Raw genomic sequence first — 18,486 nt, forward strand, 5'->3', positions numbered from 1 at the left:
CTCTAATGCTCGGCGGATTGAGTGGTGCCAAGCATTTCTATTCTGATGGTCCTACAGCTCCAGATTCCCCAGGGTAGCCTGGAGGCTGCAGTGTGGATTTGCCCTACAGTATGGGAGCAGCCATACAACCTCTCGTGTTAGGCTGACCTTCCTTGGAAGGACAGTGCTTGTTTCGTGTCAGTGAGCATCTCTGTGGATATGGACTGTACCTCTTGACCCTTAGGTGTTAGGGACAGAAATGGACAACAGAAACAACCAAAGCTGGGGAGGGGGTGGGGGGGATATGGGAGGGGAGATGCTTTTAAACTTGGAATCTGAAACTCAGGTCTTAAATTGCAGTGGGATCTGTTCCCAGTGAGTATGGTAGGGAAAGAACCATTTCACTTGATGTGCAAATAGGCAGCAAGTGTGCACGCTTTGCTGCTGTCTTGACATCTGTGTGTTTACCCTATTTCATCTTTCATGTTCTGAGGCAGACAGCTTTTATCTGCTCTGGACTCTTCTGATGTCAGAGTTTCCAAAACACGAGTGATAGATACACATCTAGCAGTTACAAGGCTGGGCCTGGCAGAGGAGCAGGAAGTTAAAAGTGCAAGGAGATTAGCAAAAGCTGTTTCTTCAGAGGCTCTGTTCAGCAGGACCAGTTGTGTGAGTGCTCCCTTTGGCACCACTTCGTCTTGAGCCCTGGGTGAGTTCCTTACACCTATTTCTACGAAGGTTGGTTGGGAGCAGAGGAGAGGGGGCTGGCCATGTCTGCCTCAGTGCAGATCTCTGAGAGAGCTCTGAGCACAGGGACAGGTGTTTCCACAAAGGAAACGTGTGTTTGGTCTGTGTGTAATAGTAAAAGGGAGGGATGGACTGAGGAGCCCCCAGGTCTGGGTAGGTTAGCACAGAGACCTGAGGAGCTGATGAGCAGAAAGCTTTCTGTCCCACACTGTGCTCTCTTGGCTCTAATAATGGCAATAGCACCAAAGCAACATGCAGTAAGACTGTAGAATTTCCTTCCTTCTAGCTCCCTGAGCTGCTCAATGTACCACTTAGACATGCAGGCATTCTGCTGGTGTTTGCAGAGCAATGGGAGGCTTTGTCCAAAGCATTGGTGGGGATTAACCGCTGCAGAGATCTGGAAAGTCTTGTCCTGAGCTCCAGATGTCCTGGCTAACAGTCCCCTTGGTTTAACATGTTAACATCTGAGAGCAAGGCAGAGTGGCATCTCCACATGTGCAGAGCAGGCCTTTGTCTTTCTGGAATCTGTGCTGCACAAAGAAAGGCTTGCGGTGAAGAAAGCATGGCTCAGGCTGTGAATAAATCCTTTCAGATTCCAGTTGCACAACCAAAGGAGTTGAGCAAATTCCAATTGTTTTGAACTGTAACATGCCTTTGTTTTTTACCACACTTCAGATTGACCAACCCCATCTTATACTGCCTTGAAAATAACGGGTGAGAAGTTTTCATCCTGGCTTGCAAGTAGCTGCAGCTGTGCTCGTTGCAGGTGTGGTGCTGTGGCTGCAGCAGTTGTGTGCTGCCTTCCCTGCTGCCTTTGCATGTGTCCAACTCGTTTCTCAGGAGTGGTGAGTTGTTCCCAAACCTGCACCTCTCTGGGTTCTTGTAGGGCATCAGCTCACCCCTTTCTCTACTTGCATCTGTTTGCTTTTGCTGCTGCACCCCCAAAAAACCCCCCTGCATCCTGCAGTTCTCACTTACTGTTCAATATCTCTGTCGATAAGTGGAAAATTCTGCCTAACATTCCACCTCCCCACGTGTGTGGCTCTCACTGCTGGCCCGTCGCTCTTTGTAATTTTATAACTGCATAAGGAATTAAATGTGTTGTGATAAGTATTCTGTGTCGTCTTCCTTTCCTGTGCTGCTCAGAGGTGGGGCCGGATGAGCTGAGGGTGGCGCTGTGTGTTCTGGACACTGTGGCCCAAACCCAACTGCCAGCAGCAGTAAACCTTCCATCTTTGCTCTCAAAAAATCCCAGCTTGGCTTTTGCCGAGACTGGGGAAGGAGCAGCTGGGCTGCCTCTGCTATATTTTGCTTGAAACCACAATTTTGCCCTTCCTCCTCCCTACAGCTCTTCTTGAAGGACTTGGGTTTGCCTTTTTCTCCCGTTCCTCAGGTGAGTTTAGGTGACTTCCTTTATACTTCGTTCTGTGGGTTGCATCTGTAGCAGTGCTTTCACATACGTTCCCTGCTTGCTGTGCTGTCACTCAGAGCTTGCTGCTTCTCACCTTCAGCCCAGGGGGGAGCTCTGGACTGAGCCCACGAAGGTGGGTGAGGAGGCATCTCCTGCGTGTGTCCTTTCCTTTGCAAAGCTGTGACAAACTCTCCAAGCAGGGTGGGTGACGGAGGGAGCCGCCTGCTCTGTCTGGTGGTGGAGGAGCGCACGGTGATGGGAGGGCTTTATTCTTCTGCATGACTGTTGTACAGTGAACTCAGGGAAGCTGCAGACGTCTCCTCTCCTGATCCGACTCTGGAGAGCAGTGCTTTCCTGCTGGTGCCATTTATGTGCCGTCCCTTGCTGCAGGCAGAATCAGCTGTGTTAGCACGGATGAGTGATTCTAAATGTTCATTCAGCTGCTGATGACGTTTCCCTTCTTCTGCCTGGAGCAAGCTGCGGATCAGAGAGGGCTGTTTGCATTCAGTGAGTGGCAGTGACTTCCAGGCGAGGTGGTGGCACCTCTGTCCCTGTGCCCAGGGTGGGAGTGGACACCTGGACCTGTTGGTGCCACAGGTGGTCTGGCTGCTGCTCTGCTGCCCTGCATGTGGATTGCTGCAAAGCATCAGGAGAGGTCAATCCTTAGGCCAGAACGCTACCCAGTATAGGAGTCCTGACAATAGGTTCATACCATTGAAGCAGGCAGCTGCAGTGGTGTTCAGACTGGTGGTTTTGCATGTGTGTGCTGATCCATCCCTGAGCACACACCTCTCGTGTGCTGCTTCTGCCCTGCACGGCTCTGCCAGGCCCTTAGCAGAGACTTCTTCAGCTAATTAAGGGTGTGCTGTGAGCTAATGAGGGCTTCCTGCCCAACCTGCTGGAGGTGAGGAAACCTATGCCTGCTGTTCCAGCACCTTTATGTGCTTTCTTTGCTTAGCAGTAAGTTTTTAGAAGGCTGCACAGTGAGGTTACGATAAAGGACTTCAGATCTGTAAAATCCAGGTAAGCCCATAATGTTAAGCCGGGAGATTTTGACAGTACTATGATGTTCTGAGCACTTTTCCAGGGGCAAAAAGCCCTGAGAGCCCCAGGCCGGTGTGGGCTGCGGTGAGGTGTGCTGTGGAGTGCTGAGCAATGCAGAGCAATGGCTCTGCACGGTATGGAGGCCATCACCTTTGGGTGCCCCCACCCGTAGGGCAGCACTGACCCATGAGCACGATGGGGCTGTGCCGGGGGCTGGGGGGAGCCGGGCTCTGCTGCCCAGCAGCTGCTAGATGGGGGGCGCTGCACGGCTCGGAACAGCCCCACTCCTTCCTCGGGGAGCATCCATTGCATCCATCCCTACTTCTTCATCCCTTCCTCCCCCCCAGCCCCCTCCCCACAGCACATCTCTGCTCCCCATCCATCCTGGAGCACTTTCGGTAGGAGCGCTCTGCTGCGCCCTTATGGTGTGTGTGCTCAGATCCCCTTCCCAGCACAGCGCTGGGTGCCGTGAGCAGGGTGGGGGAAATGGCCTCATGTTTGGCCTCACCCCGGGGTTAAAGCAGAGCTGCCCGGGCAGCAGAAGGGCTGGCAGACAGCGTGGGATGCTGCAGGTCCGGCACAGCTGGAGGCTGAGAGTCCTTCCTTTTCCCCCCAGGGAGGGTGGGGGTCTCTGCTCTGAGCCCCATCCGTGCCACGCAGCCCTTCAGCGCCCCATGGCTCCATCGAGTGGCACTGAGCATCTCCTTTCCCTTTCAACCCATAACAACTTCAAAACCCAGAGCAGGGAGGCGGAGGTGGGAGCCTCATCTCCTTCCTTCTTCACCATTCAGGTGTGGAACCTTTCATGTCTCCCGAGGCCATTTGCATTTCAAGCTGCTGGGACGTGGCCGTTTCTCTTTCGATAACTGATTCCAGACAGTGAAGTGCAGTTGGAAGCCACGCGATGCGCTGGGGACGATGGCCTCTGCAGCCCCAATGAGCAGCCGCTGCCAGCCCTGCTTCCCTGCTGCAGCTGCACACCCTGAGCCCATCTCCTCCCATCCCGTCCTGCAGGGCTCTGCCCCTCATCCTTCCTCACACACCAGGAGGGAAAACGTCCCCACCTCCCTGCAGCTCTGCGTTGCCATTGGGACGCAGCCCATCAGCCTGGCCCCGTAAATCAAATATCCCCTACAAAGAAAGCAACCTGCAGCCCATTGCCTGCCTGGTTCGGGGTGTGCTGTGTTCTCGTGGTGTTGTCTCAGCTGTCCTCAGCCCCCCCCTGAGCTGCACTGGGCACAGCCCTGCGCTCAGCGCTCTGCTTGTTTGTGTTGGAGCTGCGTCAGCCGATGCACTCTGGGATATTCAATTACCTTCAGAGCGCTGTAGTGATGCCAGCTCAGTGTTGGAGCCGTGGGGAGGGGGGGGGGGGGTTGTTGGATCTGGGAGGTTGGTTTTGTGCGATTTTGTTTCTTAAATAGCTTTTAAATGGAGCTGGGGCTGGGCAGAGCAGTGCCACTGCGTGAGAGAACGGGGGAGAAGCAGGTAAAGAAACGGCTGTGTTTATAGGGGATGCGATGGATGGGAAGGAAAAACACTGCTGTGCAGGCACATATTCCCCCCCCCCCCCCCCCCATCCCAGCAGCCCCTTTACCCCCTGTATGATTTCTTTTGGGGGGGTCCCACCCACCCCCAGCAGTGCTGGCCCTGCAGCCCCCCCAGGTTTGTCTGCAAACAGCCGTGTGTGTGCAGTGCTTGTGCAGTTGATGGCATAAATACATAATTCTGTTCTTATTCAATTAGGATTTTAGCACACAATCAGGTGATCTCTCTAAGAGGATTTCCTCTAAGGCGGGATTTGAATAACCGGGCTGTGAATTATGTATTCCCTTAACCGGTTTATTCCTTTATCAGATTTTTTTTCCCCCTAAGCACTTTAATGCATTGACTTCCCCATTGTCCCCACTATTTGCAGCGCTCCCCCTCCCCAAGGCTGATGCAAATCCCCCCCCGTGAGGCGCAGTGTGTGCCAATGGAGCCCAACCCTTCGTGTGTGCTGCGGTTTGTGGAGGTTGGGTGCCCTGGTTGTGGGGCTGAAAGTGGCTCTGATGCTCTCTGGGGACCCTATGGCCCAGCCCTGGGGGGCTGCAGTGCCAGAATGGGGGGGGGATGGTCGGTGGGGGTCTGTGTTGGGGTGGGAGAGGTGGAGTGGGGCACAACCTACGTGTCAACAACAGTGAGACGGTGCACCCTGCGTGGGCTGTGGGCATTGGTGGCAGGAAAAGCAGATTTCTCCCTTCATAGTGCCATTGGGGCTCAGGTCTGCTCCGCTGCCCCATGGTGCTTGGGGTGGGGGGCCTCTGGGTTGGCTTTGGATGCAGTCAGTGTGTGGCTGAGCGCCCATGGGGTGCAATTGCCGCAGCCCTTACAGCAGAGGGTTCACCCTGGAGCAGTGTGGTCATCGTGGAGGTGGGGGGGCACAGTGTGTATTGCTCCCCAGGAATGGCCCCTGGGCTGTGCTGCACCCCAACTCTGTGGTATCCCATGTCCAGAGGCGCTCAGGTTGCTGTGGAGGTCCTTTGGAGCCCAGCATGGGGGAAAAAGCAACTCGAAGGTGGATCGTGGGGGTGTCACCGTTTTCTCCCTTCAGAGGAAAATCTCTGCTTCCCACCTGCTCTGTGAAGAGCAGAGATGAGTGGGAGCTGCTGGAGGGCCCCCCCTGCACGCCCAGTGCTGATTGTCTCCTTCACATCCCCCCCCCCCCCCCCCTCTCCCTGTGCTGTGTGTGCCTATGACGATTATGCAAAGTTGCAATCAAGGAGCTGAATTAGCAGCTCATTTTGGATTAATTAGCAAGGGATGCAAATTTGTTCCAACAAGAAAAAAGGAAAGGTGGGGGCGGGGGGGGGACCAAGGCTGAGGTCCCCCCTGGTTCCTGCAGCCATTGTGGTGCAGCGGTGTGGGCAGAGCGATGCGCCATAGTGGGACAGTGTGATGCTGCTCTTCAGTCCCCAATGTCTCTGTGCAAAGGCGATGCTGTGGGGTCAGTGTGCGTTTCAGAGCAGCCCTGGGAGGATGCAGAGGCTGCAGTGTTGGTTAAAGAAGGGTTTCCAGGAGGGGATTGCGTGGGGAAAGGACCATCCCGGTCCTATGAAGTGGAAGAGATGGAAGCATGGCAGGGAGCGCTGAGCTGGGCTTTGGGCCCGGGGGGGTCAGTGGGGTCTGTGGGACGGGTTTGGCAGCGTGGTGGGATAATCCTGAAAGGCCTCTCCATTTTCTCACCTCTGCAGTGATGACAGTTAGCAAAATCCACTCCTGCTGGAAGGCAGGGAGCGCTACGGGGGACTTCTGCAGGCTGCCCCAGTCCAGCACCTCCCAGCCAGAAGGGATGGCGTGGCTTCGTTCCTCCCCGTGGAGTTAATCGGCGCTCGGAGCAGTGAGGTGAGACCCCGATGGGAAAGGGAGAAAATGCCTCCAACCCGCTGTGCTTTGCAGCCCCAAGCACTGACATTTGGTGAGGGATGCTGTGCGGTTTGATGGCCCAGGGGAGGCCCCGGGCTGGAGCTGAGCCGTGGGATGTCCCTATTGCCATTAGGACCGGTGCAGCATCGCCCCGCTGCGTGCAGAGCACTGCATCTGCTGGGAGTTTGGGCCTCTAAAGTGGGTCAAGCGGAAACCCAGGGAGCATCCAAGCTCACAGCCCTCACGCCAGCTCCATCACAGCTGAATTATTCAGGTGCAGCTGAAAAATTGAAGAGTGGCAGAGCTCGGTGGGAACACTCAGCCCTGGGGCCCGCAGCACTCAGCCCCACAGCAGCACGGGGCACCACGGGAGGGCAGTGGGGTGCAGTGCTGCCCTATGGGAGGATAAAGTGGGGAGGGAGCGCTCAGAAGGGATTCGTGCCGGGGTTGCCCTGAGCTGCAGAGGTTGCTGTGCGTTTGTTCCCGGGGTTGGGAGCACACCTTTGGCTCCAAGCCTGCCCACAGCCCTGGCTCTGTTCTGTGGCCTCACTTCACCCCTATGTGTGCGTATCCTGGGGTCACTTTTGGGATTTGCACCTCCAGCAGCACTGAGTTGAAGGGAGTTGGCCAACTCCTCCTGCCCTGAATCGGAGATTGTGGGGTTGTGTGATTTCGGGTTAAAACCAGGGGCTGCTCCTCGCCTCGAGGTGTGTGCTCACAGCATCTCCCAGAGCCCCCGCTGCACTCTAAGGTGGTCAGGATGCTGACATGAGCTCGGGGGCTTCCATAGGACCCACAGCTTCTACAGCAGCCCCGATTCAGCTGCGTGGCAGAAGGGCTGCGATTGCTGCTGGGTGAGTAACGCTGCCGGGAGTGCGGAGGCAGCAGGGAAAAGCCGTGCACAGATGCTGCAGTTCGCCCTGCTCTTTTTGCGCAGCGCTCACACCGTGCTGATGCCAAGCTGGGATTCTCTGGTGTCTCGTAGGGCTGTGCTGCTCCATCCCTGCCCTGGTGGTGGGGTCGTGGGGGGGTCCCCATCTTCACAACCCAATTGGGGCTGAGGGCTCCTGCCCTGCTCAGGAGGGTGGGACGCTCGTGGTGTCCGTGCCTGCAGCACCCTGCTTGGGAACACACGTCCTCTCCCCAGACGGGTGTCCCCACCACTCCATGCTCCTGGTGCCCCACTTCCATCCCCGGTGATGAGGAGGAGAAGGGGATTCCCCTTTCGCTGCCCCCACAACCCTTCAGTTTTCTGCATGCTGCTAACCAGGGCTGCATTGCATCCATCTTGCTCATCTTTGGAGACATTTATAGCCAGGCTGGATGGGGAGGCAACCAACCCCCAGCAGAGGGGTTTTAACTGGGTGATTTTCTTAATAACCCCTCCCAACCTCAGCCACTTCGTGATCCATTTGTCCGTCTGTCTGTTCTCTCCATCCTCTCCGGCCCTCCAACACAACCGTACATCCATCCCTCCTATCCATACATCCCCCCCATCCCTCCGTGCATTCTACCTGTACTTCTACCCACCCATCCTGCCTGCACACTCACCCCTTTATCCCATCCATCCATCCCTCCATCTGCTCCTCATGCAGAATGTTTGCTGGAGATGTTCAGGAAACACACAGATGTTGTACTGCGGGATGTGCTTTAGTGGGAAATACTGGTGGTGGGTGGGCTGTTGGGTTGGATAATCTTGGGGGTCTTTTCCAACCTTGTTGATTCTGTGATCATCCATCAGTCTTCGGAACAGCCGATGCTGGACCATCTCACGTCCGGAGGGGAAGAGAAAGCTCCCTGCAATGGGAGCACAGCCTGTGTCCTAAACGAAACGAGGTACGATTTTCACGTTGATGAATGCTGTGTTTGCAGCTCCCTCGGGCAGCCCCTATAGGCGGTCCCTACGGGCTGTGTCTATAGGGAGGGCCGCGAACGCGCTCCGTTCGGCGGAAAAGCCATTTCTGTGCCTCGGGGACATCGCTGCCGGGGAGGGGCGGCGGAGGGCTGAGGAGGGGCGGGAGGTGGGGACGGAGCCGCCCCCGCTCGGAGCCGCCGCCGCTTTCGCCGCTGCCGGTGCCCCCACCCCGAGAACGGAGCTCCGCGATGGCGGGGCCGGGGGGATCGAACGGGGGCTGAGGCGGCTGGAAGGGCCGGTGCCGCAGCGCTGGCGCGGAGGAGGGAGGTGAGAGCGGTGCCGACCTGTTGGGCGAGAACGGGACCGGCTTTGTCTGGGGTTGGGGGAGACGGGGCTGGGCGGGGGGCAGGGAGGGGAGCGGGGGGGGGGGTTGGGGGGAGACGAAGCCCTTCCCCAGACGCCCCTCTCCTCGCTATCATCCTCACCCCGACCGCGCATCTCCTCCGCTGGGGTTCGCTGAATCCCCAAAATGGGGACCCTTTTTTTTTTTTTTTTTTGCCAGCGCAAAATAATCGCGGCAATAATCTCATCCTCCGTGGGAGCGTCTCCTTTTGGCAAGGAGCCTTTCCCCTATTGTAATCATCATCGTCTCATCCCCGATGGGAGCATCCTCTGCTCTGCCCCCCGCTCTGCACCCACCCAGAGAGGCGGTGGGCCCCGGCTGTCCTCCCTGTAAATCCAAAAGGGGAGATGAGATGGATCGATCCCCGTGTGTGGATGCAGGGGTGGCTGTGCCACACCACGGAGAAGTTTGGGGCAGCACTGTATCCATGGGGTGTTCCCAACCAGGTTCTTTGGTGGCAAAAGCCCCACGCTGGGCTCTGCCAGCAGCCTGGGAGATGCCTCCCGTTGGGTTTTATCTCCTCGGGTAGCATCAGTGGACGGATGGGGTCATCCAGATCCCCTATAAGCCGTGAGACGGAGCGATGCTCCCACTAGAAACGTGCCCTGATGGGGCTCCAGGATGAGTGCTGCCTTCAGCCTGGCTATGCTGGGCACCCCGACCTGCTCCCCCAGCACTATGGCTTCTGCACGGCCTCAGGGCCACGGCACCGCCGCTTTGCCTGATGCGTTTTAGCATTTCGGCTTGCACTTGCAGGCTCGGTGTTCGCAGCCCGCCCCATCCTGGCAGCGGGGAAAGGCTGCAAAACCTCCGTGTCGCTGCAAGCACCGCGTCTCGCGGCAAGAGCAGACTAATCACTTTAATTGATTTATTTTTTTCCCTCCCTTGCCTGCCTCGTCCTGCTGCCTCCTCCGAGGTTTCTCTCCGCAGGGCGGTCGGTGGGCAGCGGGCACGGGGCAGGCTGGCATCTAGCGACTGGCACCGGTAATGCAGAGCGGGGCCCTGGGGACGGAGGGCATTTCGGGTGGGCTCGCTGCAGGATGCCCGGCGGTGGGCTGGGAGCTCGGTTTGGGATGCGGTTGGTGCGGTCTCCACCCCTGGGCTCTGGACCCGAACCCACGAGGACTGTCGCTCCCCCGTGACCCACAGCCTGGGGTGTCTCCACTCTCTCCCTCCCCAGACCGTCCACGATGGGATCAGTGGGAACGGAGCGCTTCAAGGAGCTGAGCCCGATGGGGACACCCGAAGGCAACGTGGTGATGAGCTTCAGCTTCGACAGCTACCAGCTGGAGGAGGACGAGCTGCAGAGGGGCAGCCAGGCCAAGGGCGTGCTCACCTTCATGGAGCCCGGTGAGGGATGGGATGCGATGTGACGCAGGGAGCTGCCTCCCCCCGTGCTTTTCCCACCCATTTAGGAGATCCTGGGATGGTTTCATAGCCACAAATGGTCTGAAATGCTGTGACATCAACTAATGTCTCTTTGGGGCTTGCTATTGTAGCTACCGCAGCATCCTGTAGTACTGTGCTCTGTGGTGGGTACTCACCAGCTCTCTCCCCACACCGGCAGCTGTGGGGCTGCTGTAAAAACCCATCAGCACTCAGAGCCCTCAGCTCTGCCGTTCTGCCTCTCACTGAAACGCTTTCATGGCTGGAGGGGCGTTCTCCAGGCTGAGGATGTTTGTTCCTGAGAGCTGCAGGGCTGCTTGCGGGATGCTTTGAGCCCCGATGTCCCCACTGCCGTGAAAGCTGTGTTCATTGCCCCACAGCTTCATCCGGTGCAGTCCAGTGAGTGTGGCGGTGCCACTGTCCCCATTCTCTCTCTTTCTTTCCTTCTTGGCTCAGCTTCTGAAGACCCCGAGCCGCAGGACCGATACCACGGGATCTACCTTGCCATGCTGCTGGCTGGCGTTGGATTTCTCCTGCCGTACAACAGCTTCATCACCGATGTGGACTACCTGCACCACAAATACCCAGGTAGGGCTCCAGCAGCTGCAGCCCTTCCTGCTCCCCAGACCTGGGTAGAGCCCCATTGCCTTCCTCTCTGCAGGGACCTCCATAGTCTTTGACATGAGCCTCACCTACATCCTGGTGGCCTTGGTGGCCGTCATCCTCAACAACGCGCTGGTGGAGCTGCTGAGCCTGCACACCCGCATCTCTGTGGGTGAGCTGAGATCCCCGTGCTCCTGGGCAGCGCCGGCTCCCCATTGCCCCCTACCCACCTCCATCTCCCCCCCTCCAGGCTACCTCTTTGCTCTGGGCCCCCTCCTCTTCGTCAGCATCTGCGACGTCTGGCTGGAGCTCTTCACCCGGCGGCAAGCCTATGCCATCAACCTGGTGGCTGTTGGGGTGGTGGCCTTTGGCTGCACAGGTATGCTGTGGTTGCCTGGGACAACCTACCAGCCAACCCTCACGTCCCTTTCCCCCTCCCCAATCCCCATGGTTCAGCTGCTGCCATAATCCCCCTCCTTCTCCCCTCTGCCCCTCTCTCCTGAAGTGCAGCAATCCAGCTTCTATGGCTACACGGGGCTGCTGCCCAAGCGCTACACGCAGGGAGTGATGACGGGAGAGAGTGAGTACCGCCGGCCCCCACGTGCAGCAACACACCACCCCCAGCACAGAGCCACAGAGCCCCTGGTTGGAAGGGACCTTTGTGTCCATGTGGTCCCACCTCCCTGCTCACCTAGAGAAGGCTGCCCAGGACCGTGTCCTGGTGGCTTTGGGGTTGCCAGCAACTTGGGGACATCCCCGACTGATCCTGAGCAAAGCAGGATGTTCAGTGGTGTCTGATCACGTGCACGGCACCATTAAGGTTGGAAGAGACCTGTAACACCATCTACTCCAACCCCAACGCATCCTGTGCCCACTAACCATGTCCCTCAGTGCCACACCTCCATGGCTCTTGAACCCCTCCAGGGATGGTCCTCTATGCATGGAGCACCATACCCAATGCAGGGAGGTCTCTAAGCCATAGGGCTCAGTGGGACCCGGCGCCAGCAGCACTCCTGTGCCACCAGGCACCGCAGGGGTCATCATCTCGCTCAGCCGCATCTTCACCAAGCTGCTGCTGTCGGATGAGAAGGAGAACACGGTCATCTTCTTCTTCATCTCCATCGGCATGGAGCTGACGTGCTTCATCCTTCACCTCCTGGTGAAGCGCACTCGCTTCGTCCGTTACTACACCTCCTGCCCCCGCAAGGGCCACCCCGAGCGCCGCGGGGCCACCGACCACGGGATGGGATACCGCATCCACCACGATGTCACCGCCGAGGACATCAGATTTGTAAGCTGGGGGCCACTTCCCACTGATCCCCCATATCCCTCCCTCCCTGGGCCTCAGCACTTGCGTCCCCTGTCCCCGTGCAGGAGGATCAGCTGCAGGGACAGCTGGGATCTCCCCGTGGCAGCCCGGGCCCTGAAGCTGAGCTGGCTGGCAGCGGTACCTACATGCGCTTTGATGTCCCCCGGCCCAAAATCAAGAGGAGCTGGCCCAGCTTCAGAGGTGGGTGGTGGGCTCGGGGCTGAGCCAGGCTGGGGGGCCATTATGGGGTGTTTCAGCAGTGTTTTGTGGGGCAGGAGGAGCAATCCGTGGGCTTTGTGCACAAAAACATGGGCAGAAAATACATGCTGGAAAGTATGGGGGCACCTCTTTGGAAGTCCTTCCTGCTTTCACCATCGTTCAGCTGAGAACTGCGGGCTGTGCAGGGGGAGGGTTTTGTGCTGAGCCTCACTGCCCACCTCCACCAGCCATGCTGCTCCACCGCTACGTCGTGTCGCGGCTCATCTGGGCCTACATGCTGTCCATCGCCATGACCTACTTCATCACGCTGTGCCTCTTCCCCGGGCTGGAGTCGGAGATCCACAACTGCACGCTGGGGGAATGGCTCCCCATCCTCATCATGGCCATCTTCAACCTCTCCGACTTCGTCGGCAAGGTAGGAGGCATCGCTGCCACCGTGGTGGGGGCTCACCCCCTCCATCCCTATTGCCTCTGTATGTCCTTAGGAGGAGGAGGGGATGAGTCAACTGTGGGTCATCCACGCTCTGTGGGTGTCCAACCAGCATGGGGTTGTTCACCAACATGACCAATGTTGGGTTCCCACATATGAGCCTTCCTCCATCCCCTTTCCTCCCCGCTGCCCTATTTTGGGCATTGCCCTCCCCTCCCCTCAGCACGGTCTCTACCCCTCCTACAGATCCTGGCTGCCCTGCCTTATGACTGGAGAGGAACACACCTCCTCGTCTACTCCTGCCTCCGCGTCGTCTTCATCCCTCTCTTCATCATGTGCGTCTACCCCAACGGGCAGCCCACCTTCGGCCACCCCGCCTGGCCCTGTGTCTTCTCCCTCCTCATGGGCATCACCAACGGCTACTTCGGCAGCGTCCCCATGATCCTGGCTGCTGGCAAAGTGAGCCCCGAGCAGCGGGAGCTGGCAGGTAGGGCTGCACCACCCAGGGGCTGCCATGCAGGGTGGCCATGGAGGGTGACACCCTCTGTCCGTCTCCGCAGGGAACACCATGACCGTGTCCTACATGACGGGCTTGACGCTGGGCTCAGCCGTGGCTTATTTTGCCTACAGCCTCACCAGTACGTCCCACAGTAGCTGTTTCTACACTGAAACCTCCAACGGCTCCTTCCTGGGGGGGTACTGAGCCCCGGGGCTGGGCAAGGGGGCCAGGATGGGACCAGGCCCCGCTCCTGTCCCCGGTAGCCCTCACTGCCCCCCCAGGCGGCTCCTGGGCACTGTGCAGAGCCAATCCTTGGGCTGATGGCCCCCAGTGTTGTTGGTCCCAATGTTCCTGGGGGACTCCTCCTGGGCAGTGGTGGAGGGAGGGATCTTCTCCTGTTTGAGCCCTTTCCGAGGTGGGAAATATGGCAGAATCCCAAAGGGAATGGGGATGGCACAGAGGAAGAGAGCAACAGACGGCTGCTGAGGAAGAGGAGGAGGGGAGGAAGGTGGCAGGGGGCTGTTATTGATGGTGCTGCAGCTTTCCACTGAGGACAGCCTGAAACCATGACCCCAACCCTTCCCCATACTCCAATTGCTATGAAAAAGCCCCAAACCACTTCTGCTGTCTGGAAAAGGAAAAAAAAAATAAAACCCAGGTTTTTTTTGTTCTTCTTTTTGCCCCCTCCTCTTGTCCCCAGCTCTGTGCTGTGGCTCTGCCCCCAGGCTGCAGCGGGCTGGGAGGGAATGCGATGCCCTGGGTGCTGCCCGGGGCCACTGCTCAGCTTCAACTTCCATCACGTAAAACAACCTGAAAACAGATTATATGTCTTACTTGGCAATGATCCCTTCTCTAAGCCACACTGTTGGGCTGGGAACCCCAGCAGATCCATGGGAGAATGGCTTTGGGGTAGATGGGTGCCAGCCCAGCCAGGCAGTGGAGACACAGCAACACCAGTCCTCCCCTCTCCCAAAAATGGGAGCCATGGGCTGCAGGGCCCCCTACAGCCCCGCTGCCAGCCAGGCACTGCAGAAGGGTTCCCCCTCCCTTCCTTGCCAGCACTACCAGATTTAGCATTTCCTAATCAATAAACACTTTTTGGTTTTGCCTTTATACTTCTCTTGTCTAAAAGGAGCGGTTCAGCCCTTCTGGGTTGGTTCTGCTACTGGGAGAGGGACTGAGTACCTCGGGGCCAGCAGGGGCCCAATGTGCCAGCTGCCCTGGGCTCCTTGGGGCCAGCTTTGGGGGTAGGGGGGGGGGAGGACAAGTCCTTGACAGCGGGTGAGGGGCTGGACTGCAGCCCAAGGGAGCTCCTAGCAGCCTGCAGAGCCCTGCTGAGGGCAGCAGGCAGGAGGAGCACGGCTGACTGGAGCAGGAATCACCTGGGGGCGATTTTTGGGGGCTGTCTGCACCCACAGTGGGTACATCTCCCAAGGGCTGGAGGCTGTGGACCCCCAGAATGCCCCCCCACCACCATGCTGCGCCCCAGCGTGGCACTGGGCAAGGCAACAAGCAAAGCCAGTGGCTCAGCAGTGCGCCATCCATCCTTCAGGGCTCAGAGGGACCACAGGGAAGGGCTCCCATCCTTCTGCTCCGCGCAGCCACACCATCAGCCCCAGGCTCCCATCCCACACCTCAGGGCCACCCCACTGGGACCCCATCCACGCGGGGACGGACACCACGAAGGGACCCCACGGAGGGCCGCGTGGTGCCCAGGTTGGGCCGTGCCCATCCCCAGGCATAGGCTGAGGCAGGCCGGGCCAGAACTGAGTCAGGAAAAGCGAGACAAAAACGATGCTTCGCTGGGTTGCTTTTGGTTGGTTTTTTTTTTTTTTTTTGGTTTTTTTTTTTTGTTGCTGTTGGCTTTTTTTTGTTTTTTTCCTCAATTAATTTTTTTTCTTTTTTTATGAAAAAAAAAAAAAAAAAGATCACACGGAGTTCTCCAACAAACAGAATGCCAAAAAAGAAACGGTTTTAAACAAAACATAAACGAAACGAAAACAGAACAAAAACAAAACAAAAAAAAAAAGACAAAAAAACCTGGCTCTCCTTTCCTCTCGATTGTCTGAAATATCCTCGTGTTCCATAGAAGGCAGTGGGTTTTAAGTGCTTTCTATTTAACATTAGCATAAAATCTCTCTCGCGCGCTCTCTCTCGCTCCTTTACAATATGCTCACACCATTTGCTCCTCCACGTACAGCACACTCGGAGCGTGGGCTGGGGGTGCCTCTTCCCACATCATCCACAATCACAATCCAACAGGAAATAAAAAATAATATTCTGAACGTCAGACTGTGGTCGTTTTCTGCCGCTGCCGGGTGGGGGTTGGGGGGGTGGGGGGTTTTTTTTTCCTCTCCTTTTTTTTTCTCCTTTTGTTTTTTTTTGTTTTTTTTAGAATTTCATAGCTTTTTTTTTTTTTTGCTTTTTTTTTTTCCTCCTCACAGTTTTAAAAAGTTTATATTTATATATATATATTTATATTTATATTTATAATTAAAAAGTTGAATCCATTTAAAGATTTATAATACAGGAGGGCTAAAGAGTCTTTTGGTACATTAAAACTGTACAGGTTAGAACCGTCACTATCCGCGGCGCCCAGGGCAGAGGTGGGACAGCGCAGCACCATTGTGGTTCTATGTGAAGTCAGGGGGGTGACTGTGCAGGGACACCCAGGCCCCCGGGCTCTGGTACGGAGCAGTACCGGGGTGGAGAGTTTGCAATCTGTCCAAGCTTTCCCCACCAGAGCCTGGGCTGCTGCTCCCGGCCGAGCTGAGCCGCGCTCCGTGTCCCAGCGCTGCAGTGCGAGTCGACAGTTGCAAAGATCAGTGCGTCTCCTGGGAGTTTCTGTTTAAGTGCAAGGATGTTGCAGCGTTCTGTTCTCCTCCTCCGGCGTCCCCCCTTGCTGGGTTGACCAGCTGAGCGCTCCCCTGGCCCAGCCCGAGGTGACAGCTGGGCTCTGGCTGCGGAAATGCAGCAGCAGGGCACGGCTGGGCTTCACATTCTGGCCCTGTTCCTTCCGATGAGAGGTGGAGGGCTTCCAGGCAGCTGACTGCTCCATGCAGGCGTGAGAGGTAAAGCTGAGTGAGCAGTGCTAAAATCCATTCCACCACGGGAGGCACCCCCTGACCTGCAGCCTCCTCTGCTCCAAGCACCGAAGCAGTGTCTCCCAGTCGTTTCCTTCCCTGCTTCTTCGCACGCTCACATGGAGGGGTTCGGCAAGCATCACCCGCTTCTCACCGTGCACTTCCTCCTCTGTCTCCTTTTTGTGACAGGAGAGAGTGGGAAGATGGGCTCAGCCCACCTGGGGCAAAGGGAAGGCAGCAACCCCAGGTGGGACAGGGGCCCACCTGGCACCTCCAACCCGGAGGACCTCTCCCACCATCTCCACACGGGGGCCAGCGCTGCCCTTTTGTGCTCCACTGCCAGGCAGGGAAGGGGGACTGCAAAAAGGCGCCGAGAGGATCGAGACGAGGCGCTGAGAGAGACTCATCTCCTTTCTCTTTCACCCTGTCCTTCCTAAAGGGTCATGCGAAACAAGCAGGAAAGGGGACATAAGGACGGAGAGGAGCGTACGCAGAAGGTCAGCAGGTGTCCTTCCACATACAGGCGGCTTCTGAGTGACTGATGGGGGCAAATGACACAAAAGGGATCCCCCCTGCTGGGAGGTCCCGCTGGTGAAATGATCATGAGACCCATGTGCTTTCCAGGACCAAAAGGAGGAAGGGAGAAGTTGGTCAAGTGTCACATTAATTAAAGCCACTTCCCGAAGATTCTCGAGGCTCACACACCACCGCTACCACCCACGGCATCTTCCATGATTGCTGTAACCGCTTTCCCAACCCCTTTCTTCAGCCCTCTCCTTCCTCCCCACGTCTCTCGCACTCTCCTGTCTGTAGTGTGACACGGAAGTCATGAGCTTTGAAAGAAACAATCATGTCGTCTGAACAGGCACGTCCTCAAGTTTGTCCTGTCCCTTCCCAGGGCTGGCACGTGCTCCCTGGGCGGTCAGCAGATGACAGGGACCCCGTCGGTGTTGAAGATCATGCCCGTAGTGGGCTCGTAGGTCCCTGCAAGGTAGTAGAGGTCCTCACTGTCTTGATATTTCTTAGTCTTTAGCATCTGCTCATACTGATCCAGACCAACAACGAGACACTTGTGGGAGATGGTCTGGACATCGTTTTCATCCACATGAGAGGACTGATAGAGAGCTCGCTGCATTACAGGAAGGGAAGAAGGCAGACAGAAAGGAGTAATTAGAACTCACGGCATTTGAAGCATCATCTGCAATATGCAAGAGAAACATCCACCAGATTATCCAAGGGCTTGTGCTCATGCTCACACAGAACTCCCCAACCATCCCTGCTCCTGCCCAGGCAGGGGCACTGGGAACACCAGGGGGCTGATCCCATGCGCAGCGTGGACGTGATCAGTCCTTTACACCAAACCTGAGCCCTTGTGCACAGCCAGCTCCCACAGATGGGAACAACAGCTGCAGAGTCTGCTGATGGGGGAATACAAAGGCCTGGAGTTTGTCATCTCCATTTCAAGGATGCAAATGCAAAGACAGGTGCTGGCTGGGGGCCCGCTGTTCCTCCCAACACCCAGCACCAGCAGCTATTCCCATCCTCCCAAATACACCCATCCAAAGTCCTGGAAACTGCAGTCTCAACAACTGAGGCAAAAAGTAAAAGCCAGAGAAGGTCAGAGGCTTTTCCCCAGCAGCATTGGTTATGCAGTCGCAGCACCAACCTCCATGAAGTCCTTCCTCTGGTTGGATGCCTGCAGAGCTGTGGACAGACTCCTGCCTGATTTCTGATCCCAGCGCTACGCCCAGAAGGAAAAAACAGAAATAAAAAGAAAGCAAATTAATTGGATTTCCCACGTTATCATCCCCTGCCCACCACACATGCCTTTATAACCTCAGCCCCACCCAAAGGTAATACAAACTCACAGTCTACTGTAAAACAACACTGTGCAAAGATGCAAAACTCAGCCAGCATTCCCAAGCACCAGGCTAGCAGTTTTATACTGCACGAGGTCTTGGTCTGACTCTTGATAAACACTTTCTGGACTGACACACACAACTATTTCCTAGTAGAATAACAGACACCCTTCCCTGGATCGAGGGGTACCAGGCTTGCCCACAGCCACAGCACGCAATGATGGTTTTGCCCCCATTAGGGTACTAGCAATGACCTG

General features: G+C 56.8%; 2 protein-coding genes across 16 annotated transcripts in view; one reads left to right on the plus strand and one right to left on the minus strand.

Annotated features, from left to right (window-relative positions):
• Nucleotides 1–612: 612 nt before the first annotated feature.
• Nucleotides 613–14,400, plus strand: SLC29A4 (solute carrier family 29 member 4). 10 transcript variants are annotated; one of them, XM_040647513.2, is made up of 14 exons: nucleotides 613–1,571; nucleotides 2,075–2,119; nucleotides 6,412–6,562; nucleotides 7,374–7,437; nucleotides 8,325–8,419; nucleotides 10,022–10,191; nucleotides 10,684–10,815; nucleotides 10,889–11,002; nucleotides 11,081–11,209; nucleotides 11,336–11,410; nucleotides 11,856–12,121; nucleotides 12,205–12,340; nucleotides 12,586–12,773; nucleotides 13,035–14,400. In XM_040647513.2, the coding sequence occupies exons 5-14, from the start codon at nucleotides 8,340–8,342 to the stop codon at nucleotides 13,440–13,442; spliced, it is 1,698 nt and encodes a 565-aa protein (XP_040503447.1). In that variant the 5' UTR covers nucleotides 613–1,571; nucleotides 2,075–2,119; nucleotides 6,412–6,562; nucleotides 7,374–7,437; nucleotides 8,325–8,339; the 3' UTR covers nucleotides 13,443–14,400. The 10 variants fall into 10 exon arrangements, with proteins under 10 accessions (XP_040503447.1, XP_040503448.1, XP_046756981.1 ...); XM_040647514.2 differs by lacking the exon at nucleotides 7,374–7,437 and having other exon boundaries at nucleotides 613–688; nucleotides 1,402–1,571; XM_046901025.1 differs by having other exon boundaries at nucleotides 7,374–8,419.
• An 842-nt stretch (nucleotides 14,401–15,242) lies between these two features.
• Nucleotides 15,243–18,486, minus strand: part of TNRC18 (trinucleotide repeat containing 18) — a 47,607-nt gene continuing 44,363 nt past the window's right edge. For all 6 annotated transcript variants that reach the window (XM_040647500.2, XM_040647501.2, XM_040647502.2 and 3 more), the window contains 2 exons: nucleotides 18,037–18,111; nucleotides 15,243–17,499 (listed from right to left, as the gene is read on the minus strand). In XM_040647500.2, coding sequence (XP_040503434.1) covers nucleotides 17,293–17,499; nucleotides 18,037–18,111 — 282 coding nt within the window. In that variant the 3' untranslated portion in view covers nucleotides 15,243–17,292. The remainder of the gene's footprint in view (nucleotides 17,500–18,036; nucleotides 18,112–18,486) is intronic.

This window comes from Gallus gallus, chromosome 14 (assembly GCF_016699485.2).
Source record: "Gallus gallus isolate bGalGal1 chromosome 14, bGalGal1.mat.broiler.GRCg7b, whole genome shotgun sequence".
Lineage (NCBI taxonomy): Eukaryota > Metazoa > Chordata > Aves > Galliformes > Phasianidae > Gallus > Gallus gallus.